At 48.3% G+C, this 27,189-nt stretch overlaps 1 protein-coding gene across 1 annotated transcript in view; it reads left to right on the forward strand.

Moving 5' to 3' along the window:
- MYO5B (myosin VB) overlaps positions 1 to 27,189 on the forward strand; it is a 335,388-nt gene that overhangs the window by 183,188 nt on the left and 125,011 nt on the right. The window contains exons 6-10 of the mRNA XM_044920870.1: positions 8,902 to 9,058; positions 15,426 to 15,569; positions 16,882 to 16,963; positions 22,365 to 22,472; positions 26,193 to 26,302. Coding sequence (XP_044776805.1) covers positions 8,902 to 9,058; positions 15,426 to 15,569; positions 16,882 to 16,963; positions 22,365 to 22,472; positions 26,193 to 26,302 — 601 coding nt within the window. The remainder of the gene's footprint in view (positions 1 to 8,901; positions 9,059 to 15,425; positions 15,570 to 16,881; positions 16,964 to 22,364; positions 22,473 to 26,192; positions 26,303 to 27,189) is intronic.

Genomic DNA, 27,189 nt, shown 5'->3' on the forward strand with positions numbered 1-27,189 from the left:
GTCTCCTGCAGCCGTGCTGAGCAGGGCCTGGGCACATTTGAATGAGTTTCTTAGAGCATTCCAGCAGCAATGAGGGGTGAATGGATCGAGTAGGCAACAGAATTAGCACAAGATGACCAGCTAGGGTGCTCTGGGGGCATCCAGGAGAGGAGGGATGAGGAATAGGATCTGGGTCTAAATTAGAGAAAGAAGGCAGTACAGCCAACTTTGCCTGATGGGGTAAAGGAGGGAAAGGAGTCAAGGGCCACTGCTAAGGTCCCTGCTCGTTGCCGCATGGAGCGCCAGACCATCCATGCTGGGAGCAGGGTGGGGAGCTGGAGAGCCCTGGTTTGGACACGTGGGACTCGAACCTCTCAGGAGCCACGTGGGTTGGGAGCCATGTCCATGTGCCAGTTAGTGTCACCAGGGAAGAGATCGCCTTAGAGGCTGCCCAGAGAAGTGAGGGGAGATGCTGAAATGGGCCTCCACAGGTGCCCTAAATCTAAAAGATGAATGAATAGAGCAGTATCTATATAAAGTCAAAGACCTTGTATCTTACTCGTAGCTTGGCAGAGGGGGTGTGCGGGACAGAGGAAGAGAACGGGCTTTAGACTGGGGTACCCACGCGCACCTTGCTTCAGGGGCCATCTGGACTCATGAAAAACCATGTAGCTGAATTTACTAGAATGTGTTTGTTCCCTGAGAAACAAGTTTCCAGAACTAAATGAAATAGTTTGAAAAGGGATGCTTACTTGGCACTAGAGGGTACAACCATGTGTGTGTTGTAGTTCACCCCAGCTAATGACACCATTTAACCAGAACAAGTTTATAAAGTATAAAATCGTAGAAAAACCTCTGCTTCTGGTGCTCATCCTCCCCTAAGCCCCAGGGTTTCCGAGTTCCAAAATGTTTGACATCAGTAGGTAACTGTGGTTAATACAGAATGCATCACACGGCCCAGCTCTGAGTGCAGGAGTAGCAGCAGGTCTTAGGGATCCTCTTCCAGCTCTTTATCTTAAGAGCAAAGAAGTGGGCACATTCCCACTTGCACTGAGGAGCCCCTCGCCTGTCTTCAGTCTCCCTCTGCACCTGCTTATCTGCTGGTGAGGGCTGGGCTTGGTTACGCTCCCTGAGGTTCTTTCTGTGTTCCTGTCACATACGAGAGGAGCTGCCCCTCTCTCGGGAACAGCCCGTAAGTGGAAGGGACAGATTCATTTTGCTCCTGCCGATATCCTGCTACACCTCGGAGGCTTATAAACAGAACTCGGCGCTCCACCAGCCGCTGTGAAACTGGAGTGGGGAAGGGATATTAGGATATTAAATGCGCTAAGTACTTCTCCTACACTGTCAGAAGGTTCGATTTCATCTTTCCAAGGAGACACTTAGAACTTTAACTGCTAAATACGAACTAAGCAGTTTCTCGTGAATATTTATGACGGCCTTCCTGAATGACTTGGCTTGAGCTGTAGATGGCACCTGAGCACGCAGCCCTACCTTCTAGAGGGGGAGGGTGTGGTGGCATAAGAAATCCGTGCCTGATGGCAGAGGTACCCAGGGATGCTCGTCCACCCCCCTCCCTCTAGAAACCAGGGGTGCCTTGGGCCTATAGAGGGGTCATAGAATCTCTTGCTTGGAGCTTTTTGGGCCAGCCTCTTGTCACAGCAGAGTGTTCTCTCCACTGCCCCCACCTCGGGAGGAAGCCCTTAATCGCGGACTCAGAGGAATTGTGTGGCTCTGTTTTGAGTCCGAATCTGCCCCACTAATTTTCTGTATCCTTCCTGCCTCACTTAACCTCCACCCAAACCTCTGTCCCCCCAGCCTTACTCTCAGCTCCACACAGAACCCAGTTTGGTTGCCCCAACCTGATTCTGTCCACCTGACTTCACCTAACTTCTTCACTCTAGGGTTTTGATATCATTTTGTTTTAATGGAGTTGTGTGTGTGTAGCACTAAACATTGTACGGTTTCTTTGTATTTGAGCTCTTAAAGACAGTAAACCGTGTTACTATTGTCACTTTTTTAGTCCGCATTGCTTCTAAGGTTCATTTGAATTTTCTTAGCCTGTTTCCCAATTATCTGTAATGGAACTGACACAAATATCTTTGAACAAAAAATTTAAGATTTTTATTTATTTTAGAGCACATGCACATGAGCAGAGGAGAGGAACAGAGGGAGAGAATCTCAAGCAGACTCTGTGCTGAGTGCAGAGCCTGATGTGGGCCTCGATCCCACAACCCTGAGATCATGACCTGAGCCCAAATCAACAGACACTTAACTGACTGAACCACCCAGGTGCCCCAAACAAAAATTAATTACAAATTTGTTGACTCCCCATTCTCTAGTTTATTTTTTTTAAGATTTTATTTATTTGACAGAGAAGAGGGAACACAAGCAGGGGGAGTGGGGGAGAGCGAGAGAGAAGCAGGCTTCCTCGCAGAGTAGGGAGCCCAGTGCGGGGCTCCATCCCAGGACCCTGAGATCATGACCTGAGCCAAAGGAAGCTGCTTAACGACTGAGCCACCCAAGCACCCCTATAGTGTAGTTTTTTTTTAAACTGTAGTAGATAATCTGTGTGGTGATGAGGGTGTTGAAAATATGGAGACCCAACAGACAGGCAAGACACAGTAGATTGATGATCCCATTAGTGAACAGAATACATTCTACTGACACCCAAATTTTTGGATGATTTGTCATTAGAGGAGGAAACGATGGAGGGGCTTAATGATGTGTTCAGAGACAGGGTGTCCTTCCTACTGGGCCTTAGCCAGGCTTCCCCTCCTCCTGTTGGGCAATGGCACTGTGTCTGGGGAGGCGGCGGGGTGGGGGGGTGCTTTAGCAGATGCTGCTCCCACCTCTTCCTTTTCTCTCAGAAAGCCTGAGTCAGGCCAGTAGTTGAACCTGAGACTCCGTCTCCCACAGTCCCCCTCCCATGAACGAGCATGGAGGGCTGAACACAGGGCAGAGACCACCAAATCTGGTTTTGTGGGCAGTAAATCACAACTCTAGGGGGCACCAGCTGCTGAGCACAGCCTGTATGGACCACTATATGTGATGGTCCTTGCTGGGGCTCTGGTCTTCACACAGTCCAGCTGCTGGCCTGCCCATCCAGGCCCCTGCATCTGAGGTCAGCCATCGTGGGACTTGAGTTCTGGTGGGAGAGACCAGGGTGAGAGCGAGTAAACCGTTAGTAAATTGTATAGCGAATGCTGTGAAGGCAAGGCGGTCAGGGATAGAGCTTCTGAAGAAGCCATGTTTCAGCTGAAGTCATAAGCCAACTAGTGCTAAGGTTGCCTGATTCACGTCTCATTTCTTATATGAAGGCTAGATTTGTTCCAGGGGGGACATTCATTAAGGGATGCTTTCTTACACAAGGAGTGTAATGGTAGTCCTGTCCCAGCACAGCCCATTGGGAAATTGGGCAGACAGGTGGAAGCCTGTGTTTGAGTTTGGGCTTGGTGTGTCACTAGCTGAGAACTCTGGGCATATGTCTTGGCTTCTCTAAACTTTAGCTTTATCTTCTTTAATATGGGAAGACTGGCACCCAGTAGTCTTATGAATCCTAAGCATGGGGTGCATGGCTAACAGTTTTGCATGCCATCTGAGCATGATGTAAATAATAATTGCACTGAAAAGCAGTAATGCAAGAGCTGCCAAAGGCAGAGTGTGATTGAGTACCAGGCATTAAGAAGAGTTGTGAGATCAAATAAAAGAAAAAAAGTTTGAGCTAGAAAAGCTTCAGGCAACTATAAAGTAGGAGGGGGTAAAGAAGCCCTGTGTGGCTGGAATGTAGCAAACAAAGGGAAGAGTGACGGTGAAAAACTGGGCCTTAAGTGCAGGAGAGCTGGGCTCTCAGAGGGCAGAGAGGACCACCGGAGGGCTGAAAGCCGGGGAGAAATGTGATCCAGTATTCGCATACAGGAGGCCACGTGAGGAGGGTGTGCTAAGGGAGGTGGGAGTGGACGTCAGAAGGCTGCCCTTGTCACGCATGTCCGAGGTGGTGATGTCCAGGACTGAGATGTACAGAGAAGGGGACAGACTGCATTGGGAGATAACGCAGTAGGACTTGCTAATGTGGAGCTTGGAAGTAGGGACAATGATTCCTAGGTTTGTGGCTATCGTCGGGGAGTGGGGGCTAGTGCCACTTAGATGGAGAAGGCACAGTGGGGGGGGGGCGTGGACAGAGAGGCTTTGGTGCCAGGAGCCCCAGGGATTCAAGGTTAAAGTGAGTGTCTGCCCTCCATGGGTTCTCAATTCAGTGACTAGTGTGGGTGGACTGTGGCTGCTAGAACACGGGGCCACGTATGAGGACAGAGGTGCCACATAGGACCACGGGTGCGGCACTTGGCATTGCCTGTCCCAGCTGGGATGGTTGCTCTGGAGCTCTTCCGGGGTTCTCTCCATCAGAGTCAGCTGGAACAGCGTCTCCCTGAGCATTCTGTGTACATGTTGTTGATTGGGAGGCCACAGGTGACCAATCATTCTCCACAGGAAACCCAAACAAGACAACATTTCAGCATTTCTTAAAGTTCCTATAGTGTCCGGCTGATCAGCAGGGCTTTCCTTTAGTGGAGCAACCTCAGGTGCCTTAACAGCCATCTGCCTCCACTGCACTTCCCGGGGGGGGGCCCCCTCCAAAATGGGGAGGGGGTGGAGATCGACCTTGCTCAGGGAGCTGAAAGCCCTGCAGTGGTTTGGTGGGAAATGTTTGCAAGAGGTGGTTTAGTAATAGTTCTGCCTCTCAGGTATCAAAGAAGAGGATCCAGTGTGAAATGGGGGAGCAGCTGTGTGTGTGTGGTGGGGGGGGTTGGTTGGTTGTCAATTGGTTGTCACTGTTCTGCTTGGATGCTGGAGGGTGGCTAGGTGCCTTAGGATGCTGTGCTCTTGTCTGAGGCACAGGCCTTTGAGTGACTTTTCCTGTTGGGGCTATTGCATACTTCCCTAAAGACAGCCTGGACCTGAATAACAGCTGGATATGAAAGCCCTTGGCCGTTGTTCTCTTTTTCTAAAGGGAATTCCACTGGACTTAAGAGAAAATAATTCATTGAAAAGCAAATTGACCCAAGTTGCCAGCTAAGTCCTGCCTATAATTGGGCTGAATGGATGGAGCTATATATGAGTTATGTTTTTGAAGGATATTGGGTAGAATTCCATACTTAAAAACTTCTAACCCCAAACCAGCCCTAAATAACCAGAATTTGAAATGGAGCTTTCCCCCACCCACACTTCCTATTAGGATTTTGGTGGTAGAATCCTCCAGTGTCAGAGACGGAGGAGATCCTTCGGGGAGTCCCAAGTCACAGCCTGTCCTCTAGAGGTAAAGAGACAGAAGCCCGGAGGAAAGAAATGACCTAAAGTCACACAGGTAAAATGATAGGACTGATATCAATATAAGGGGGAATGTGACAGTGTCTTAAAAGTGGTACAAAGCCAATGATGTGGGCTTTAGAAGATGGGGAAATAATAGCCTGCTGGGCCACCTGAGGCAGGATGGAGCGGGCTTTGCATGGAGAGAAAGTCCATGGTGAAGGTGAGGTCAGGTAAAGGAAAACCACACATGGCAGGGCTGGGAAAGGGTGTGGTTTTAGAGACTGGTAGTCCAGTTTGGCTGAACTCCCATCATCCCACACAGAGTGTAGAGCTCATCTCTTGCAGCAAATCAGGGAGATGGGTATATGCTCTGCAACGTGGTGTGAAGGTTTACAAAGAGCCCACTAGTGGCAGAACCAGGGCTCAGGCCAGGTCCTTAGACTAAAAGCCCAGTGTTTTGTCTGTAGCACTGGTCTGCCACACTTGTGAAGGGTTTTAGTGTTGGGGGCATGTGTTGTAGAGGGTTTCAAATGCTCAACTAAGGCGTTCAGACTTGGTTCAACGAGCAGTGAGCAGTTTGCTGTTCTGATTGGGAGAAACCTGAGAACTGTGCTTTGCACAATTGGGCAGGAGTGTGGGGATGCATCAGAGACCTGGGTACCTACCTCAAGGCGGCCACGAAGACAAGCAGGAGGTGGGCCTCCTAGTCATGAGGGACTGGGCTGGGATGACCAAGGGTCAAATTGGTGAATGACCTTGTCCAAAGTCAGCTAGCTAATTACTGCAAATGAGATTCAAGTTTGTTTCTAATGCCCGTATTCTGGTTGCCAGTTGTTTGAGTTGGAAGCAAAGCTAATATACATAGAACAAGAGAGGGCTGTTGTCCATCATCCCTAAGGCCAGCTTATGGGCTGTGACCAAATAGTGTATGTGTGTACCTGTTGTGCACCTAGCCAGGCAATTAATTAGGGATGGGAGGGGCCGGTGTATGCAGAAGTGCAGGGGAGCTACATAAAAATCTCCAATTAAAAATATTTGAGAATGGTCTAAGTTAGGGAAGGTGTCAAAAGGTGCTTGTTGGTCTAAGAAGAGGTGAATGTACCTGACTTGAGTCTACATGTCAGTATCACATCTAATATCCATCAAATAAGGCAGCAGTTTGCCCTGCTGGCCATTGCCCGCCCTTCCCCACGCTCAAGAGCCTCTTGTTTCCCCACCTTGATTCCATCGCTTGAGTTCCTGACACTTTGTTGTCATGTAAGCCAGCCCCACTTCTTGAATTCCTGATGACTGACTTTGGAATAGCCTGCTTGCTCCTCAGGCTTCTCTGCCTCTTGCAGGAGCTGCTCTCTTTCCTGAGCCCAGTGCCTGACCCTGCAGTCATTTCCCACTGATGCACAGGGCGGTTCCCATCTTGACGCTGCGGCTGGAAAGTGGCACGTGTCATGGGTCTGTACCTTCTTGTGCCGACCGTACTGTGTTCTCTGTCTCCTTGCAGTTCAGTTTGGCATGTATGTGCTGTTGCCACAGGGAGCCAGGCAGCGCTTACCCCTGCCCCCCGCCCCCCGCCCCTGCTGCTCTGGGTCACACTCCCCTAGCATCCTTATGTTTACTCCCAAGGAGGCTTCTTGAGTTCTTCGGACAGTCTCTGTCTCTCCTTTCCATGTGACCCTCTGTTGAGGAGTAAGGCTCAGACGCATCCTGTGCTTATCAGTTGATTATTGTAGGTCGAATGTGGGGACCTGAGGCAAAACGTCAGGCCTGGGGGTGTGGCTCCTGCAATTCAGTTCCTGCGGTTAAGGGGGCGTGTTGTGAAGCTGGCGTCAAGCTCGGGTCTGTTTCAGAGGTTCACGGTCCAGGGCTAGAGGTCCAGCCGGTTATACTCTTAATCATCCGGGAGGGTTGTGCTTCTGAGCCATTTTCTAGGGAGTTGATAATGAAGTATTGGGAGGAGAGGTGCACCTGTCATTGTCCCTGGGGTCTGGTGGATGTCCTATAAAATTAAACTGAGTGAACCTGGGAAATACAAGCATCATCCACAGGCTTCTAGAACTACAAGGGATCTCAGCAAGCTACTTCTTATTTCTCCAAATACTAGGTAGGGTTTGCATATGTTCTCAGGTAATTGGTTGTAGAGCCAATTTGGATGATCCATTGGCTTTTTTTTTCCCCCCCATTTTCTCAACGGTATTGCACTAGACACCTGTATTTACTCCCATCCCTCCCCATCTGATGACAGCTGGCTTACATGACGACAAAGTGTCAGCAGTGTCAGTTTGTGTGAGCTGAGACCCCATCGCCCTTTGCTGACCTTGAACAGTGGCTCTCGGTTCGGGTTTCCTCAGCCCAGCTACCACAGCGGAGTCTGCCCAGTGCTCCCAGCCCCAGCCCAGATCTCTCCTATCTTTCTAGTCCTTAACTAGTTGACATCGGTGTCATCACTCTGCTTCCGTACTTCGTGGCTGTCGGACCAGATCAGAAGCAAGGCCAGCATTCGTACTCCTGTGCTGAGAAAGCCACAGTCTACCTGTGTGGATAATTAGCAAGGTGGGGCAGGCAGCCTGCGGTGGCTTCCCTGTTCATTCTGCCGTGGCCTGCTCTGCCCAGGAAGCCCCAGGAACTGGTGTAGGTAGTGGGCCGATGCCAGGAGGTCTGTGTTATAAACCCACTTCCACGCTCCTAGGAAGGGGGGTTTCCAGTTAATCCCTAGGAGCATGCATTTTGTGCCATGCACTGTTAGAGGGACTGGAGATTGAGAGCAGAGTGCCTGCCGTCCCGGCCGTGGATCTGCGAGCTGGATGTAGCCGACTATAGCCCTTACAAGCAATTCATTTGCCAAATCTGTGGCCCACACATTTGTTCGTGCCTTGTGCTTGAACGTGCATGTTCCTTAGAGATCTGATAGGCTGCTCTCTGCATTACCTGTCTGTCATTCTGCTATCTATTCTAAAGGGATAAATACAGATGCATTTTTATCTGGTCTCGAGTATCTTCTTTCGGCCTTCAGTTTAGTCTTACTGAAATCCCTCTTACTGCAATTGATAGCTGTTCTGATAAATGAAGCAAGATCAGCCTGGTGGTTAATAGCATGCCTTTTATGACATATATGAACAAGAAATTCAAAACTCTAGTGGCACACTAGGCTCAAACACGAGAGGAAAAGATCCTTGTTTTTGAAAAATTGTAACTCACGCAGTGGTACAAGATGGGCGTGCCACAGAATCAAAGGTGAGAATATGCCCCTGAAAGGGCATATATGTAAAATCTCAGGATGTATATGTGTATATATACACGTACATAGAGAAACAGGTTGGGGAATGCTGCATCCAGGGAGGATGTGTAATCATGACCAACTGGCCACATCTCCCTTCCTGAGGGCCCTTAGGAAGGGTGTGTGCTGTTGGTAAGCCCTTTTCTGAACTCTCCTTTCTCCTGCTCGTGGCTTTTACGCAAGCATGGGAGGGAGAGCAGACTATCTTAACACTGTTCCTCATATTTATCCTTCAAAGAAGATGAGATGACCTTGATCGAGCTCAGGGCTTTGTCAACAGAGTCCCTGGGAGGCAACAGAGCCTTTCCACGGCCAGCCACTGACCAGAGCTTTTTCCCTTCCAGAGATGAGAAGAACCAGTCCATCATCGTCAGCGGGGAATCTGGAGCCGGCAAGACCGTGTCAGCCAAGTATGCCATGCGCTATTTTGCCACAGTGAGTGGCTCAGCCAGTGACACCAACATCGAAGAGAAGGTCCTGGCGTCCAGTCCCATCATGGAGGTAAAGCCTTCCAAACACACTTGGCCTTTCTGGCTAGAGTTCCTTCCTCTGGCAGCCAGACTGCTGGCTGGCCAGCCTCGTGCGGTTGCTCACTAGAGTCCCTGGAAGCACATTCATGCCTTTCTTGCAGAGCCCCTTGTCTCCTGGTAAGGAAGAAATGCCAAAGGTGCCCCTAAGACCACAGGTTTGGGAGTAATCTCACCTGGAAGCATCCTTCAGGGCCCCAGTACCGAGTGGAGTGTCCTCTTCATGCCGTCCTTATCCCTGGACTCTGCTGAATGCTCTAGTGAGCATCCTCCATTCTGCCTCCACTTCTGCTGCTCTTCCCTCCCCTGCTGCCATCATGTGTCAGCAAATCCGCACTTCGCCCAAACCGTCCGGGGCTTTGAGGGCCTGCTGCATCAGGAAGGCAATGTGCATGGGCGAGGGAGAATAGGTAGAGCTGAACATTTTATTTTATGGGGAGGGGGGAAGGTAGAGCCAAAAGCTCTGTGATAACACAATCTGTTGCTTGTCAGGAAGCAGTTACCTGCGATGGCATGAACTGGCCAGGGCATTCCGTCTGTACCTCGACTCCCCAGCCTCAGCTCAGTCAGTACAGGTACAGGGCCAGAGAGACTTCCTAAAACTTCAGTCTTGCTGTAACTCCCCATGTTTTAGGGTCAGAACTCTATTTCTCTCTTTCTCTCTCTTTCCTCCGTAAACACTTAATTCTGATAAAGTAGATCTAAATGGGTGTGCAGTCCCTGGGCCAGCTTTGATTGCCTGCCTCTGAAGTAGAGGCTCTTGATTATCGTCTGGGTTACAGTCTGGTGGGAATCAGACACCCACCAGCCCAGGGCAGCTCCTTGGTTTTAGGAAGAAGAAATTGAGTTGAGGCCAAAAGCTGCCAAGATAGTATCAGATTTCTCTGCAATGCCTTGAGCTGCATCGATTAAGACCCAAGTCACCGAGGTGGTTAATCTCTCAGATTGTTTTGGAGCTGGGGGAAACAAGAACCTGCCTGGACCTTCCTAGATCCCCTCCCCGCCCCCCCCTTACCACATTGCACGACTGAATACTGAGTCTCAGTTCATAGGAATTCATTGCTTTTGTGGGTATAATCTGCCTACACAGTTGGATTATCTGGAGAACTTTGATTCTCTGTTGACTAACAGGACATAACATATTAACAGTTCAACAAAAGCAAGTTTCCATACTTGTTCTTACGTGGATTGGAAAATGGGCCGTACAGTTGGAGGAATTTTTACCAAAAAGATATGAACAAAAAGACTTTCATTCTCTTACAATGGTTCTTAAACTTGAGTGCATCAGAGTCACCTGGTGGGCCTGTTTAACCCAGATTGCTGGACCCTACCCCTCCAGAGTTGCTGATCCAGAAGGTCTGGGTAGGGGGCCCCCAAATTTGCCTTTCTACAGCCTGCTGATAATTCCTCCACATTAAGTATGTTTCCTTATAGTTTTTTCACTGAATATAATAGTAATAAGCCTTGTCTCCGTATCATTGAGCTCTTTTATGAACTGCCTTATTGGCTGCAAACATATTAATATTGTCAGACCTGCAACTAGTTAGTGGCCCGTTTGTTCATAGCATGTATTCTAAACCCAAGGTGGGGGCCTGGCCATGGCCTCGATTCAGAATGTGATGGTGGACTATGGCCTGGCCTACCCGGGACCATCTGTGCACCTAAATCGAGGCACTAAGATTGTACTCTATGATTAGCATCATGTTTCATCTCGAATGGGAGTGAAACCAGGCTTTCAGCCTCTCCTTTGCCCCTGAGTTTCAAAACTCAGTTCATTTTTAAGGTAATAAGGTTTCAAAGACCCAGTTCATTTTTAAGGTAATAAGGTTTCAAAGACCCAGAGTGCTACCTCTTTTAGAAGTAGAGGAGGTAATTTTTCTGGGCAAAACAGATAAGGGAAGAAATCTGTTACATCTCTGGTGCCTGGACAAAGTAATTTTAGTTAAGGTGAGAATTTAATGAAGGTAGATCACCCCATTATTAAACATGTACGAGACATAGGAAGACTTTTTAATTGATTTAATTGTTAAACATACATAAAATTTACCATTTTCAGTATTTTAAATGAACAATTGAAGGGTATTAAGGACATTCAGTGTTAGGCAACCATCACCACCATCCATTTCCAGAACTCTTTAATCATCCCAGACTGTACGCATTAAAGAATAACTCCCTATTCTTCCTCACCAGACCCTCGTAACCTCTTTGCTACTTTCTGTCTCCATGAATTTGCCTGTTCTAGGCACCTCATATAAGTGGAATCATACAGTATTTGTTCTTTTGTGTCTGACTGACTTCACTTAGTGTTTTCGAAGTTCATCCGTGTTGTAGAATGGAGGAGTACCCTCTTCCTTTTTATGGTTGGATGATATTGTTTGGATAATACCACATTTTGTTAATCCATCCCACTGTTGATGAACTACTTGGGTTTCCTCTTGGCTAGTATGAATAATGCCACTGAACAATGGCATGCAAGCATCCGAGTCCCTGACTGGGGAATGGTTTTTAAATGATAGTGGTCTAAAATAACCTAACATTGTCAATATCTCTCATGTCCTCAATGGGCTGGTGCACTGCTGGGGATTCAGAGTACTTTGGCATGGGAGAAATGGGAGAGCACCATGCACACCGAGAAACCCATGAGATGTGGTTCAGTTGCTAAGGTCTAAAGGAGGAGTGTGTACTCGGAGCAGCCTCCTCAATGTGTGATGTCACGTAAATAAATGGTGCAGTGGTTTGGACTCACGATATTCAATTTCTACCTTGTGCACATTGCTACTTTGGAAATAATATGGGTAATTCCCTAGGGCTCATTCTGTCAACTGACAGAATTTGGTCATCATGGAGACTGTCCCTCGAGTTTTTAAGTGTTCTATTTGAGCGAAATCTTGGAGAGAAATATGGAAAGGAAGAATCGTAACCAGGAAGGACTCTGGGCAAGTTAGGAAGTGTTGCTGGGCCGAGAAAGAGCAGCTTCTGCACTGCTAACGCCTGACTGTTCACAAGAGTCCAGGTGGGCCCTTGTGTCAGGAAGCCCTGCCAGCTTTGTGGTTCCTCAGAGGGTCAGAGGCAACACACGGCCCATCTTCATCGGGGCCAACCAATTCCTGATAACTCTGCCTCTGTCCCGGCGCAGAATGGCACCTCCCAACCAAGCAGTCAGCTCTGCTCCTGCACCATCTCATTATTTCTGTGGCCACCTCCTGGGGAGACAGAGTCGAGGATGGTCCGAGGCAGTGGAATCCCCAGCGACCTGCGCTAAGTGACAGTGGTTTGAATTAAAGGTGACTTGAGGGTGGATTGGGATGATTTATTCTCAGCACCAGAGCTGTCTGACCCTGTTCTGCATAAGAGCTTGCCAGCATCCTGGGGGTGATTTGTTCACAAGTCTGCACTGATTAAAGGATATTGGTAATCAAGAGACTGTTAGAGGAGGGGCAGAACCAAGTCTGGGCCAGATGGGTCACAGGGCTTCTTGGGGTGCCCAGAGTCTGCAGCACACAAGTCCGGGAGCTAGAGACTGCCCCCATCCTGGGAGATAGGGGAGACTGGAGGTACAGTGGGCAAAAGCAATCTAAACTGAGACCGGTTACTATGTAATTTGGGGTATTTAACTTTTTTCCTTTTAAGCTAAAGAAACAAGGCCTGCAACTATTAACCTATTCATACAAGAGTCTGTGCCCAGAGTAACTCAGCCCATCTCTTGTCTCGTGTGCCAGCACACTCTGGCCACTCCACACACTCACGTGTCCTGTCCCTTGACCCCGGCCATGTCCATAACTAGAACCCCTCCCCCTCCTCACTAGCAAAACTCTACTCAGCCTTTAAGACCCTTGTCAGTTTATGCTCCTTCAAGCCATCCCTGTTGTGCTCGGCAGGGCTAATTGTCCTGCTCTGTGCTTCCACGTATTGATATGTCCCTCACTGTTGTATACTCCTAATTATACTGAAATTATTCCGGCCCATTTGATCTTCCTACGTATTTGCATATGCATAAACAACAAAGAAGGTGGTTCTCTTATGTCCTCTGTGAATGGTAGCATATTTTGTCATTTTGCAACTCTTTGACTCAACATCTTTTAAACTTACCCACGAATCATGTTCTAGTTTACTTATACCAGCTTTATAGTATCCCATTGTGTGAGTACACTACACTTTATCCGTTTCCCTACTGGTGGGCATTTAGGATGGATTTCTTTTTTTATTGCTAAATACAACCTGCACCAAACAGTCTTGTGCTTACTCACGCCTACACTTACGTATTTTTCCAGGTAATGTCTAGAAGTAGAGTTGCTGAACCGTTAGGTGCATGTGTATTCAGTGTTACTAGATAGGTCCAGTGACTTTTCAGAATGGTGGTTCTGGTTCCCATTTGAGCCAGCAACATAGGAGAGTTTCTTTATCCTCATATCCTCCTCATTTTGTAGTGTCCGAGTTCTTAGTTACAGCCCCTCTGGACTGCCATTTTAGTCTGTGGTTCTCTGATGTCCACTGAGGTTATCTTTTCTTAACGCTTATTGGTCATATGAGTTTCTGCTGTGAATTTCCTGTTCATAGCATTTGCTCGTTTTCCACGTTGTAACCACTTGCATCATTTCTGCTTTTTTTCTTGATCTGTGGGACCCAGTGAAGGTTAAAACCTGTTTTTCTTTTCTCATCTATAATAACTCATCAAAACGTTTCCTGAGTCCATGGGTAACCAGAAAAAAAATTAGCAAGTGTTTAAAAGATGAAGAATTGCACGTGAGTCCTTTACACACAGGAGTTGGGAGTCCTAGGGTAGAGTTGATGGGTTGAGTAGTAATAACCTCTTTTCTTTGTGGGTGCCATTACATACTTTTAAAGTACTTCTAGATCTGTCACTTCTCAAACCAGCCTAGTGAGGTAAGGAGGAGAGACCTTTCAACTGTGATCTTTAGACCTGGGGCAAGCTTTCCCCTAAGCCATCACAAGGAGTGGTGTCAGGTATGGCAAAGGCTCTTGTTGCCATTTTACGAATTATGGAATTTGAGTATTTTGAAATGTACATTGAAAATACATTGAAGTGTATTTGTTGAAACTAGATGGTCTTTGAGAATGTTCCACAAACTGGACTTTGCTGATTGCATCTTCACAATGTTGAGAACATGTTCCTTTGTCCTCTGTTTCCTGTAAAAGGGCAGTAAAATTCAGAAGCTTGATTAAATTAAGGTTGGATTTTTGGCACCCATTTGGGACATCCCAGCGGGTGGACTTCGATGGGGAGTGGACGTGTAGAACGCAGGCGATCCCGGACTGAAGAGCTTCTGTAGTGCAGAGCTAGGCTTAGGTTTCTGTGAGTGAACGCTTGCATGACTCAAGGCCTCACCTGCCTCCTCTCAAAAATAGGAGTGGGACATTTTCATGAGTATTTGTTATTGTGACCTTTTAAACAGTAGGGATTTGCTTTTAGCTGCCTTGTTTGCCTTGTTAATAACAGATGCCAGCTGAGCTTTACGTAGTTTTGGGACATTAGAAGCTCCGTGGCTTGGATGTGGCTGAGAAGGGGTGGGGGGTCAGTCTGGATTTTGGATTTTCTTTCAACCTCTTTGTCCCTCAAATTTCGTAGACCACTGAAAATGTATAGTAGACTTTTTCAAGTGTTTTAGCAACCAAAAAAAAAAATGTAAAAGGGATTAAAATACTAATATATTCATTACCGATCCATTAGCAATGTGATGCTTTATAGAAAGTGAATAATCATCCCAGGCCATTTAGTCCCTCACTTTTAAATTCTCATCGGGTGTTTTGAACTGTGCCCCTACAGCTGCATGAGAAATGGTATCCAGAGGGTGAGGTCTTCCTGATAGGATCTAGTGATGAGGTGTAGAGGGGTTGGTATTGATCTTTGGTCTCTTTCTCAGAAATACCATTTATCAGATGGGAATGACATTTGACTGTTTAGTCGTGGAGATCTGATCAAAGCACAGGAATGTTTGCTTTTCTCACTGAAAGTTCAGAGCTCTCAGATACTGGCGTTGGTTTAGTAGCTCAAGTGTGTCAGAGTGGTGAGCTCTGTGATTCTCCAGACCTTTCCTTCATGGTCCCAAGGTGACTGCTACAGCTGTAGCCATCACCACACGCATTCCAGGAAGGATCTGGAAAGAGTCCCCCAGTCAACTCCTTACTCTCACTGGCCATCCTTAGGAGCAAAGGAGGCACGAAATGAGGTTTTATTTTTAGCTCTGCTCATTGCCATCCCAACAGCGGGGGAGGTTCTGTAAGGAAGAGGAGAGGGGACATGGGGCTGCTACCACACACATACCATCTAGAACTCAAGAAAGCTTTCCTGGTTTTGCATACCTCTTGTGTGTTCTGTGCAGGCCATCGGAAATGCCAAAACCACTCGCAATGACAACAGCAGCCGATTTGGAAAGTATATTCAGATTGGCTTTGATAAGCAGTACCACATCATTGGGGCCAACATGAGGACCTACCTGCTGGAGAAGTCCAGAGTGGTCTTTCAGGTGAGCGGTACAAGTTGGGCCCTTTTGTACTTTTTCCCCCACGAGTGATGCTCACTTGCTCCCTGACCCACTCCCTGTGCCCGGAGAGCATCTCATCTTTTGGATACACTTGTTCTTTTGGCTTTCTTTCCTTACGTCAAAAAGTATTCGTGTGAATGCTATGGGCATTAGACCCGAGAAATCTTCCCAGGTGGGTGGTGTTTTTAGATTCAATCAACAAACCTAATGAATGCCTGTTATGTACTAGCCCCGTGCTCAAACCAGAGATCCAGGGAAGAAGAAGATAGTCCTGTTCCTCTTGGATTTGAGAGTCTTAGGATTAGGGGAATGTTCTGGGCTTCAGCTTCCCCAGGAACCTTCTCACTTTGTAGGTTATATTTAAACAAAAAACACAAAACACACTACTTGGCCATCTGCTTAGCCTGAAAACAGTCCTCCCCCAGCCCCCTTTCAGTGTCCCCTCCCTGACCTGAGATGGCGCACGTCCTTCCCACCCTGGCACGCAGCTGCCTTCAAAGGGGACATCCAGAACAGCCTCGGCTGCTTCTCAGAGATGCCCATCAGCGTGCTGATGCTTAACAGCCCTCTAATGGATTTTTTAGCCAGCTTTTTTAGTTTTTCCCTTTTTCTGTTCAGACTTTCTCCCCACCTCCCAAATTGTTTTGACAGCCCCACATCCTTATATCCTGGCAGCAAAGGAAACAGCCCGCTGTGCTGGGTGCAGGTCACAGCTGCTTGTGGCTCTGGCCAGAGTCTTCTCTGAACACCCCTCGAGCCTTTCCTCTTCCTTTGCTCAGGCCTCCTGACCCCCCACCCCCCAACACCACCGCTCTGCCAGTGTAAGGCAGGTGTAGCCCGAATGTCTGCCATAAGTCCTGCCTCTGTCTAGGACCTTTAGTGACTGCCCCAGCCTGACGTGATGGGCAAGGGCAGAGCTCTGACTAGGTGCAAGCCTCCCAGAGGAGAAAGGGAGCCTACCACAGGCAAGTCACAGTCTGTGCAACCTGAGCCGGGCAGCACGGAGATCTGAAGTGTGTGTTGGTTGGCCAACCCACCACTTGTGGAGGAGAGGCGATCCTCTGTCTGGGAGAAAAAGAAAATAGGCGAGAGGTAAAAGTCCTCAGGCTCGAAGAAGGCACATAACCGTGAATGGAACATCTGGAGGTGGGAGTTGCAGGTGGTAGAGCCGTGAGGGAAGACGTGAGCACAAGTCTTGACCTGTGTCACCCACAGGACTCTGGGATGAGAGCGAGTGAGGGGATGATTGCAGGGGTCACTGCCTTAAAACTGTTCAACTTGTTTCCTCCTCCAGGCAGACGATGAGAGGAATTACCACATCTTCTACCAGCTCTGTGCTGCCGGCAGTCTTCCAGAATTCAAAGAGCTCGCACTAAGTATGCAAACTGGGGTCTTGTCCCAGCTCTGCCTCCGATGTGGGCATGTCCCCACCCTACCCCAGACCTCCTTGAGCATCCGTACCCAATCCATAAACTCGGGCTAATTGTCCCCAGGCTGCCTGCCACAGAAATCCGTTTGAGGGGGGGAAGAGGCATGGGGTAGAATAGTATTTCGCAGAGCACACAAGAATTTCCAGGAGTTATTTTGAAAAATGATTCCACTTTGGACAGCGTAAACAGTATGTCCCCACCATGAGGATCTAGAGATTTAGCTAATGCACGTCATGTCGTTGTGGCCCGTGAGTTTTAAGTCCTACTTAAAGATGGAGCTGAAGGAAAGGAGGGAGGGAGAGGCTGGGGCAGGATGAAGTTGGATGGTCCGGAGGGAGCTTTAGGCCCCAGGGCATTCTGATTTCTCTGGAGCAGGTGGGGCACTGTGGCAGCCCAGTGGCGCACGTGGGCGGTGGGGGGGGATGGAGAGACCAGAAGTGCCGCTCAACCAAGTCACCGGTTGCAGCTGTCAGATAACAAGAAAGCCTTCCAGTGGGTCTAACCCCCCCCCCCCAACTCGTGTCTGCTAATGCTGTTGGCTGAGGGCTTCGGCAAGGGTCCTTTGCGTGGAGGCTGTTGACGTGGAGCCAGGGCCAAGCAAGAGGAGCGAGCAGGCTTTAGGTCTTCAGACTACTGATGGAGGGCCTTTCCTTGCAGCCCGGGGCCTCCCCACTTCCATGCGCTGCGACTTGGTAAGGAATGTTGATGGACTCCTGGCCCTGAGTCCTCAGAGCCCTCTCCCGACTGAGGTGTGTGATGTCACAAGCCTGGGGGGCCCCGTCGCATCCTGTGTTTGCCAAGCGTCCTATCTCTGGCCTGTTGTCTGGATTTTAGGGGGGGTTGGGGAGGTTCAGTACTAGCAGATGGTGTGAAGAGCTGGGTGTCTAGACAGCGGTTGGTGGGTCCTTGTGCATCTGCGAGAGAAACCGACTGCCGAGGCTGCCCATGACCCAACTGCCAGCTGGGTTCAGGGCCCAGCACCACATGGACCTCTGATGGCACCAGCTTGTGTTCGTTGTAGCTGACACGCACCTGGTAGTCCACACCTCAGTCTGGCCTCCTAACTCTCTGTTTTACTCGCTTATGAATTCCTGCCGCATTTGGTGCCTGGGTCCTGCAGTTTAGCACTGGGTCCTTGGCTCGTTCACCGAGCCCTGCACAGGCGGTGTTGGGCGCCGGGGACCTAGCGCTGCACATAGCCGTTGCGGGGGCTGCCCTTGCCTTGCTTGCAGTCCGTTACAGTACAAGGGGATCGGAGTACGCGGAGTGAAGCGTGGCTGAGGCGGGTCCGAAGGTTCCCAGGGGAAGTAAATTGAGAACCCGAGGAGGAAGCCCGGGAGGGCATATTATGCTGTTTTTCTGCTGTACTCTATTCGGTGTTTGCAAGCCAGCATCTCCCCCGGTGAAGCTGTAAACACCTCGGGAGTGACGGGTACAAGCCTCGTTTGATGTGTCCCTCTCTGAGCTGGCACCTTGGGCTCGGAAGTTGGTTTATGGCCACAAGTGACCAGGAATGCAGGCCACGCTAAGGGCCTTTGCCATCCTCCTCTTTCCTTCCCAGAGCTGGGGACATGGGCCCAGCTAGACTTTTCAGGGCCAGCCTGTAGGGGATGAAAATTTTTTCAAATGTCATTTTTGTAGAAAAATGAACAAGTACTGGCAAGAGCCTTTGAATTTGGACCATTTTATCCCAAATGTAACTTTGAGGGTATGGGGCGGGGAAATCCTAATTTTTTTGTGTGTGTGTGTGTGCGCACTTACGTAAGTGCATTGAAGTTTAAAAAAAAAAGGGGGGGGGTGGCTTTTCCTTATTCTATATTGCAACAGGATGTCAGACTCCTTGGGCCCCCAGCTGGAGCACTTGAAAACTACCCGATCTGATCAATTTCTTGCACTGTCCCTTCAAGAACATCTTAGAAAGCACAGAGGCATTGATGAGCTCTTGTGCTCAGGGTTAGGCCGTGTTTGGCCTCGTGGGTGCATTGGCTGTGAGCACTGAAGCCTGACAGTTCCACAATAACCCTGGTTGGGTGGTTGGAAACAGGAAGTAAATGAAGGACTAGCCAGTGGGTAGACTGCCTTGCCTCCTCCCCCCTTGTCTTCACCTAGAACATGCTCCTCAAGTGTGCAGAAGTCTCGGCAAGACCCCTTAGCCAGTGAGGGCTTTGTGCAATTGAGAGTGGAGAAACACTCCATCCACACTTCCAGCCATCCGCACTTCCCTCTGCCCTGTTGGTGCTGGTCTGTTGCATTAAAATGACCTCAGGATGAGATTTAAAAAACGACAACAACAATACTCCCGCGAATCATTGGTCGAAGTGTGAATAAATAATGGTAAAAAGAGGTGTAATGGGCTTTTAGTTCCTTAAATACAGCCTTCAGGTAATAAGGAATAAATTATTTTTCACTTCCATGGGTGTGTTGACAGTCTGAACAGCCTCTCCTGCTTTGCACAGTTGGAGCAAAGCCTCCCGATGGTCCCCTGCTCTAAGCACTGGGCTCATACCTCTTCTGTGGGCTGTACACGGTCTGATCTGTACCCTGTTCAGGATCTATCTGGCGAGCCAGTTACTAGGGGACTTTGTGGCATATATCTCCTTGGAAATGTGAAAAAGGGAGACCCAAACTGGAGGACAAGAGATGTTGCTCCGGGATGGGACAGGCAGTGCTGGCTTCATGGGCTGGAAAGTAGAGCCAGGATCCAGGGCAGCTAAGCTGATGGCTGAGGACTGTCTCCTGCTGGGATGTCTCTCACTAGGGCCTGGAGTGTGATGGTGACAGAGCTGATTGCACACCTGAAAGGAGATGATGATCTCGACTGGATTCAGATCATTTAGTAAAGTGAAGCTGTGACTGACCCGGGTGGGCCCCAGCTGGAGGAAGTTCCCCTGTGGGGCCCAAATTTGGGAACTAGCAGTGGGGAAGATGGGTGGTCAGTCTGACTCAGAACATCAGGCAGGAGGGCCCTGGCTGTTGACAATGAAGGGGTCTTGGTAGACGCTGAAAATGCCGCCTCTCCTCCAACAGGGAGGTCTGGTGCCTTGTGTATTTTTCTGGTGTGTCAGCTGAGAGCTTCTGATAACGAGTTAGGTTGTGTTTATGGCAAAACCATGTCATAAACAACATCTCCACAATAGGGTGATCAAGTAATGGGCTCCCAGGCTGGCCAAAGTCTGGGAAAGCCTGGGTAATCCCTTCAAAGCCTAGTTCCTCAGTTTGCCTAGCTGAAAAATAGGAATAAATAAATTCAGTCATCTTCATGTGGACCCTGCAAAAATCATTGAAGGAAATACTTTGAAAGGTGAGTGAAAAGGAAAAATGCTTTTCTTAAGCCTTTGAAACTCTTCTGTGCCAGAGCTCGTGGGGTGGGGGTGGGGGAGGGTTCTATATAAAAGAGCTGAACATAGCATCTTCCACAGAGACCTGCGTGACTTCCTTCATAACCATTTGCCTTTGCTGTGGCTGTCTGCGAGCCTGGGGCTGAAGTCCTTCCTCTCCCTGCTCAAGTGCCTCTAGTCCTCAGGGTTTGGGTTCCTCCTCCGGGAAGCCTTCCCTCATAAGCTACGGCTGGTATCCTGCTCTCCATGCCTGTGGGCAGTGTAGCCTGATGGTCTAGCTCGGGTTGTGTGAGGCAGGGTTTGGGTCTGAGTTGGGCCACTTCCTAGCTGGGCCTGGCAGTGTGCACTTACAGGAGGAGTGTGGCTTGGAGCAGAGGATGCAAGGTGGGAGATGGAAGAGACCAGAAAGGAGAGGTAGGCGGGGCCTCTGTGGGCCTGGATTGCGGGGTGGGGGGGGGGGGGGTAGAGCTGAGGAATGACGGTAAGGAAATGGGTGGATCAGGGATGAGATGGGGAAGGAAGGCCCAGCCCTGAGTCTGGAGGGGCAAGGGGTGTGGCTGCTTCACAAAGGGCCCAGGAGGTTCTTTGAGGGTCTTTGACCTCTGTCTTGAGGCTACTGGGGCGGGAGGGGGTCTCTAAAAGGCTTTAAATGGGGGTGCAGTGTGATCAGAGTTACCAGCAGTGTGAAAGTGGGTTTGAAGGAGCAGGAAGACGGGTTTAGTCTTTGGCAACAGTCCGCGGACAACAGATGTATGCTGGACGTCAGACATGGGCAGCGGTAGTCGGAGTGGAGCAAGGAAGGAGACTCGAGAAGTTCGTGAGGGGTCACAGGGGCAGATCAAGGTGTTGAAGGAAGACTGGACATTGCAATGAAACTGTATCTAAGCATGTTGAACTGACGTGTTTTACCACATGCACACAAGGGGAAATAATTTTACTAGTCTTTACAGGAGAAGAAGAACATCAGTGTCCAGCTTTGGTGTCTTGTCAAAATCAAACATACATTTAGAAATTCTAAACACTGGGCGGGGTTGTATTACACAAAGGTACTGTATTTGGGGAAAATGTTATTTTCGGGAGGGGGGAGAATTTTGATTAGGTGCACTTGTTGCCCTGAATGCCGACCTCCAAGCCTGTCGCGTGGATGCTACCCGGGTCTTGGTGCGTTGTTGCCCTCTGCTAAGGTTGGCTCTGAATTCTAAGGTAGAACCGGGGCCCCTCCTAACCAGTTGTCCCCCAAGCTATTATCAGAGGCCTGACTGAGAGGAATTGAGCTGGAGGTGAGAACAAACATTTGAGGGTCTCAACTTGCATCTGTTCATGTGCCTGAGGAACTCAGGGGTGCCCTAACTTGGTAAAACAAATGAACAAAAAACCATGTTACCTTGGGCACATCAGTGCCTCTCCTTTGTCAAATGAGGTTGTCATACTAAGCTTATCAACAGTTATGGAAGTCTGTGATTCTAGGGTAGGTGTACATCTCACTGTATATTAGATCTTTTTTTTTTTAAGATTTATTTACTTTAGAGATAGAGTGCGTGCAGGGGCAGAGAAGGAATCTCAAGCAGACTCCACACTGAGCACAGAGCCCAACATGGGGCTCGATCCCAGGACCCCAAGATCATGACCTGAGCTGAAACCGAGAGTCAGATGCTTAACTGACTGTGCCACCCAGGTGCCCCTCACATCCTTTTTTAAAGGCAAGTCTGTGGTGAATCATGTAAACTGAACCACTTATGACTTTTTACGTTCACGTGTTTTTCACATACTGGTTTTATACAAACACAGCAATGTATTCTGTCAGCGTAGTGTAATGCTCTGTGTCTCCTTATCCAGTTTTCTCTCCATTTGCTGCTGTCAGTAAAGATAATTTATAAGGGTTGCACATCCAGCTGGGAATAAAATTTTGGTCTGGGATGAGTAGAAATCCTCATGCGTCGTGATCTGTGGGTAAACCGGGATGGAGCTTCTCTCCAATGCCTGATGCCTTTCCTCCTCGCTTCCCACAGCGTGCGCAGAGGACTTCTTCTATACCTCGCAGGGAGGAAACACACGCATTGAAGGTATAGATGATGCTGAGGACTTTGAGAAGACACGACAAGCCTTCACACTCCTGGGTAAGCAGCTTCTGAGTGGGAAAAGGCCCAGACAGTTGACTTCATGGAGAGTAGAAAAGCACGACAGTGTCCTGCTTTGCCAACTTTCGTAAGCCCATGAGAAGCCCTGTTGCCCTTGGTGAATGTTGTCTTACTCTCACTCCATCCCAACCCTCAGACTCAGAGTTTAAGACTTGTACCTTTGTTGATCTGTCTTAAAAGTAAGGTTTGAGAGTCGTGCTCTTAGGCACTGCAAAGTGGCCCTTTCCACTTCCTCAGGCCATTGAAGCCAGTGGAGCAAAAGGAGAAAGCCACATCTTCTCGTGCTGTGGTCTGGGTTTGGAGGCTATGTGTTCTAGCAGAAAAAGCATGTCTTTAGGACCAAACCAACCCATGTACCCATGTCCTGGGATCCAAGTTGGAAGCAGACTATGAAGGTCTGGTAGCATTCTCACATATACAGTGTCCTTTCCGTTACCACTTTTTCCACAGAGAGCATAACCGTGGAATTCTTCAAGATCTCTCTGTCCTTCTGGTATCGCTACTCAGCCTTTTGGCTAACATCAAATGTCCTTCTGGGCATAAAGGGCAATAGAGTGAGAGAAAACTCCTCTCCCCTGCCATTTTTGAGGAAGAGGAACCTAAGTGGTAAAGTGGAAGGCAAGCCTTTCTTAACTGGGAAATTGAATGAGTTAATTCCTGGAACCTGCGGCCAGAAAAAACAAAGCTTGGGAAGTCAGCCTGAAACTCAGGAAGCAGCTCAGGACAGCCCTTCTATTTTTCCCCAGCCCCTTCTCTGACAGAGGTGGACATCTGCCTTTTGAGTCATGTGACTACTTCAGAGCCGCATTTCTTAGGTTCTTTGGTGGGAATCCGGGCAGTCTTACCCAATGTCCAAATAAAACATGGCCAAGCAAGAGACACCTTAATCTCTGTACGGTAGACGCAGGGTTCCATGGGCTGAAATCTGAGTGCTCTTCATGTCTCTGGATAACCGGTGGGTAGACTAGACATACTTTGTCTTTTGTACCCATGAAATAATGACCTAAAAGCCACACTGGTTATTCCAGTGGAAAATATCAATTAACTAGAGCAGTAGTTGATGATTATAAAAAGGGTATAAGAGGACTTTAGGGGTGCAGAAGTAGCAGGTGCAAAAGGGCAAGGAAGAGCAGCTGATAAAGGAACTGTTGACTGGCTGAGATCTCAGCCACTTCTGGGAACATGTGGTTACCACAAGAGTAGGAAGCCTGCCGGTGAAGAATCCTGCCAGAGGGCGTGGGCCATTGCTGGTCTGCAAGGCAACCTGCAGTTGCCGCAGCATGTGGGGGGACCAGAAAGTCTCCGAAGCAGCTGCTAATGAGGAGAGCATGGCCTGAGGGCACCGCGGTGGCTCGTCCGCGATGAGTCAGAACTGGAGGACCAGAACCAAGAACACGCATGTCCTCTTGCGGCTCGGTCACTACAGTGCTCTTTGACCAAGCTGACCATTCCACCAGTGGGCAAAGGGGAAGTGTTCACAGGGTCTCGCTCCGGTACCCCAAAGCGGGGCGGATTGTAAACGGAGAGATAATAAATTGATAACTGGCACCCCTGACTTCTCCAATGTCCCATAATCATTTTATTCTTCAGTTGGGGAGCAGGTTTGGAGGGGACTTGCCAAGCAGGGGAACAGTCTGCCCGGTTTGACCGGAGGCAGGAGGGAGGCCCCTGGAGTCTGCTGTGAGCAGTGGGCAGGCGCTGATCCGAGGAGCAGGCGGTTCCCTCCAAGGCTCGAGGAGGCCGGGTGCTTTCATTCACAAAGCAAATGGCATTGGAGAATCCATTGAAATAAGCCTTTCTTCCCTACTCTTCAATAAACACATCCGCTTTTTTACTCCCACTTTTTCTTAAAGGAAAGATTCTAAATAAATGGGGCTCTTTGAGCCATGCGCTCTTTTGAAGCAGCTACTCCACTTTGCCACTGTTGTGTGAAAGTAGCCATAGACAGAACGTAAATGAATGGGCATGACTCTTCTAATAAAACTTTATTCATAAAAATACGCCGTGGGCTATGGGCCATAGGTTGCCAACCCCTGCTCTGCTCCTTCGGTTTTATTGTTTGATTTTTGGTTTTTTGCTTGTCATAGCGAGGTACTGCTTATTAGGATAGTGTATAAAGAAGGGGCTTTCTGGCCAGTATAGTGCAGCCATCCTAACTATTGTTAGGATTCAGTAGTCATTCAGGGTCTACTACTTCAATTCCTACCATGACAGTGTGGTGAAGGCTTTGGAAATGGACAAAGCATTTGTTCCCAAGAAAAAGTGAAGGAGAGAGAAAAGTGATCTGTCCCTCCTGGGATGGTCCAAAACCCACTTCCTGACTAGTAGGACCTATTTGAGAGCAGGACCCACTGAGCTCTGATCGAAAGCCCAGTACTTTACTCCCCACACGGGGATACCACCACCAAGCCCCCTGTCTTGTCTGGGGGTATCAACCTCTGACTTGAACCGGTCTTCCTTTTTTCTGTCTTATTCAGTTACACTAAACTTTTTGGCCTCCAGCTGTTTGTTTTTTTAATTAGATTAAACAAAACCAGGTATTTGAACGGCTCGTGCATTTCTGTACACATTTGCAGTCTATGTAACCGTCATCAGTGCAGTTCCATTATTTGGGTTTCTGAGCACCTATCTGCCAAAGCAAGAACAGGGATTCATTATATTGCTATTTCTTTGTATATTTTAAAACTTAAATTTAAAAAGTAAATCCCAGCTCCTATGAAGCCTACGCAGTAGTAGTCCTCTGTCATTAGCAAACTCTAGAGTTAATTTGTCTAGTTCACGCTTGGGTTGTCCACTTTGTGGATAGTTTTTAATCCCAGTATAGTCCATCCTTATCTCCCAGTTATACAGGTGTCAGACTTTTTTTTTTTTTTTTTAAGACTGTAAATTATTGCCTTTAAAAATAACTGCAGCTGGAGGGAAAGATGGGGGACCACTGCATTATTTCTTAAACTGAGTGGTAGGGTGACTGGTGTCCTATTACTCTGTAGCCTTTTTCTGTAGGTCTAATCTCTTGCAATTCAGAAAGAAATGATGATGTCTTAAAGCTAAATATCAACTGTACAAGATGATCCGTGTCTTTGATGATTTATGTGCTCAAGTCATTGTGGCAGTAGGTGCTCGCTCCCACAGCAGTTCAAGGTCGGGCGTGGCGGTCCCTGCGTGGGAGTGTGGGGCGTGGCCCCGTTCCGCCCTGGCCGAGAGCCAGCTGGCTGTCCATCTCCGCCAGCAGTGCTCCCGGAACCTCCTCCTCTTCCTCCCCAGTTGGCACTTTGGATGTGGGACACAGATGTTTGCTGGTTATTGTGTTCAGAGAGAGATGGCTGCAGATAAATGACCATTCTTATTAAACTCATAAAAACATCCATAAAGTATTTGGTTGAAATGAATTTAAAATGAGTCTGCATGATTGCTGTCTCTCCTTTGCTCTTGGAGAAGTTAAAATGGTAGCATAAGCCATCTGGTTTGATCAGGACAATCAGAGTGAGGATATTTCCCTTTTAGTCTGGGGAGCCCCTTTGCCCTCTGAGCTGTTACTATGCAGTGGTAATTACTTGGTGAGGAGCCTGGATCGTTTTAGGAGTCATTGGCCCAGAAAGGAAAAATCAAACTTTTTTTTAAAAGTCCTTTAAAAAAGGGTAAAATGTCCTTTCTATCCTACCATGGATGCTGAGTGTCATTCTTTTTTTTTCCCCCCAGGAGTGAGAGAGTCCCATCAGATAAGCATTTTTAAGATAATTGCTTCTATCCTGCACCTCGGAAACGTGGAGATTCAGGCTGAGCGTGATGGTGATTCCTGTAGTGTATCAGTAAGTCGCACACCAGCACCCAAGATAAAACACACACAATTTATTCAGCTCTTAGAGTTTGATACAACTGAAATGTGTCTTTACACTCAGAGGACACACATAGGTTATTTATTCTTAACAGTAATGGTTTCTGTTCTCTTGCTGATAATTTTTTATAAGAACACGTCCTTTTCAGATCAGCTGCCATCAAATTTCTATCACCAAGGGCAGGGAATTTAGTGGCTATTAAATACATTCTTTTTCTTATGGATTGCTTTTCCAAGTACCCTGAGGTCCATGGAATTCTACAGAGTGTTCTCAATCCATGAATATCTTCTGAGCTCCCAACTGAGGTCCATACAACAAGGAGATGAAGCGCTGGACACCATTTTTGGTGACTGTCTGCAAGGAGCTTACAGTGTAATTGGGTAGCCAAAAGATGACCCCGCTTGGCAAGATTTTGACAGTATGATGCAGAATATTGAGACATCTGTGTGGAAGTATTGCAAATTGTGAATTACTCCATAAATGCTCACAGTGACTGTTATTTTCCCAGTGCCCAATGTAGAACCAGATATGTGCTAGGTAAGGAGTGTCTAAGTGGGTAGATGTGAGAGATCTTGGAGATGTGTGGTCCTATAGACAGCAGCTGGGATGTGCTCTCTGCTCTTTGTGTCCGGCTACGTCCAACCTGATGTTCTCACCTGGACTCTAAGTAAGTCCTGGGGAGGTACGAACGATGATTCTTGTTCCCAATGACTTAGAATTTAGAAACCCCGATTCTGGGAAAAGACAGAAGCCAATCCTATAGGATATGAATGTGGGCCTGTGTCCATGCCACTCACAACTGAATGCTTTTTCAATCGAACAAATATTTATGAACCTCCTGCTGTTTGCCTGGAGTTAGG

The sequence above is a fragment of the Neomonachus schauinslandi genome, chromosome 14, assembly GCF_002201575.2.
Source record: "Neomonachus schauinslandi chromosome 14, ASM220157v2, whole genome shotgun sequence".
Lineage (NCBI taxonomy): Eukaryota > Metazoa > Chordata > Mammalia > Carnivora > Phocidae > Neomonachus > Neomonachus schauinslandi.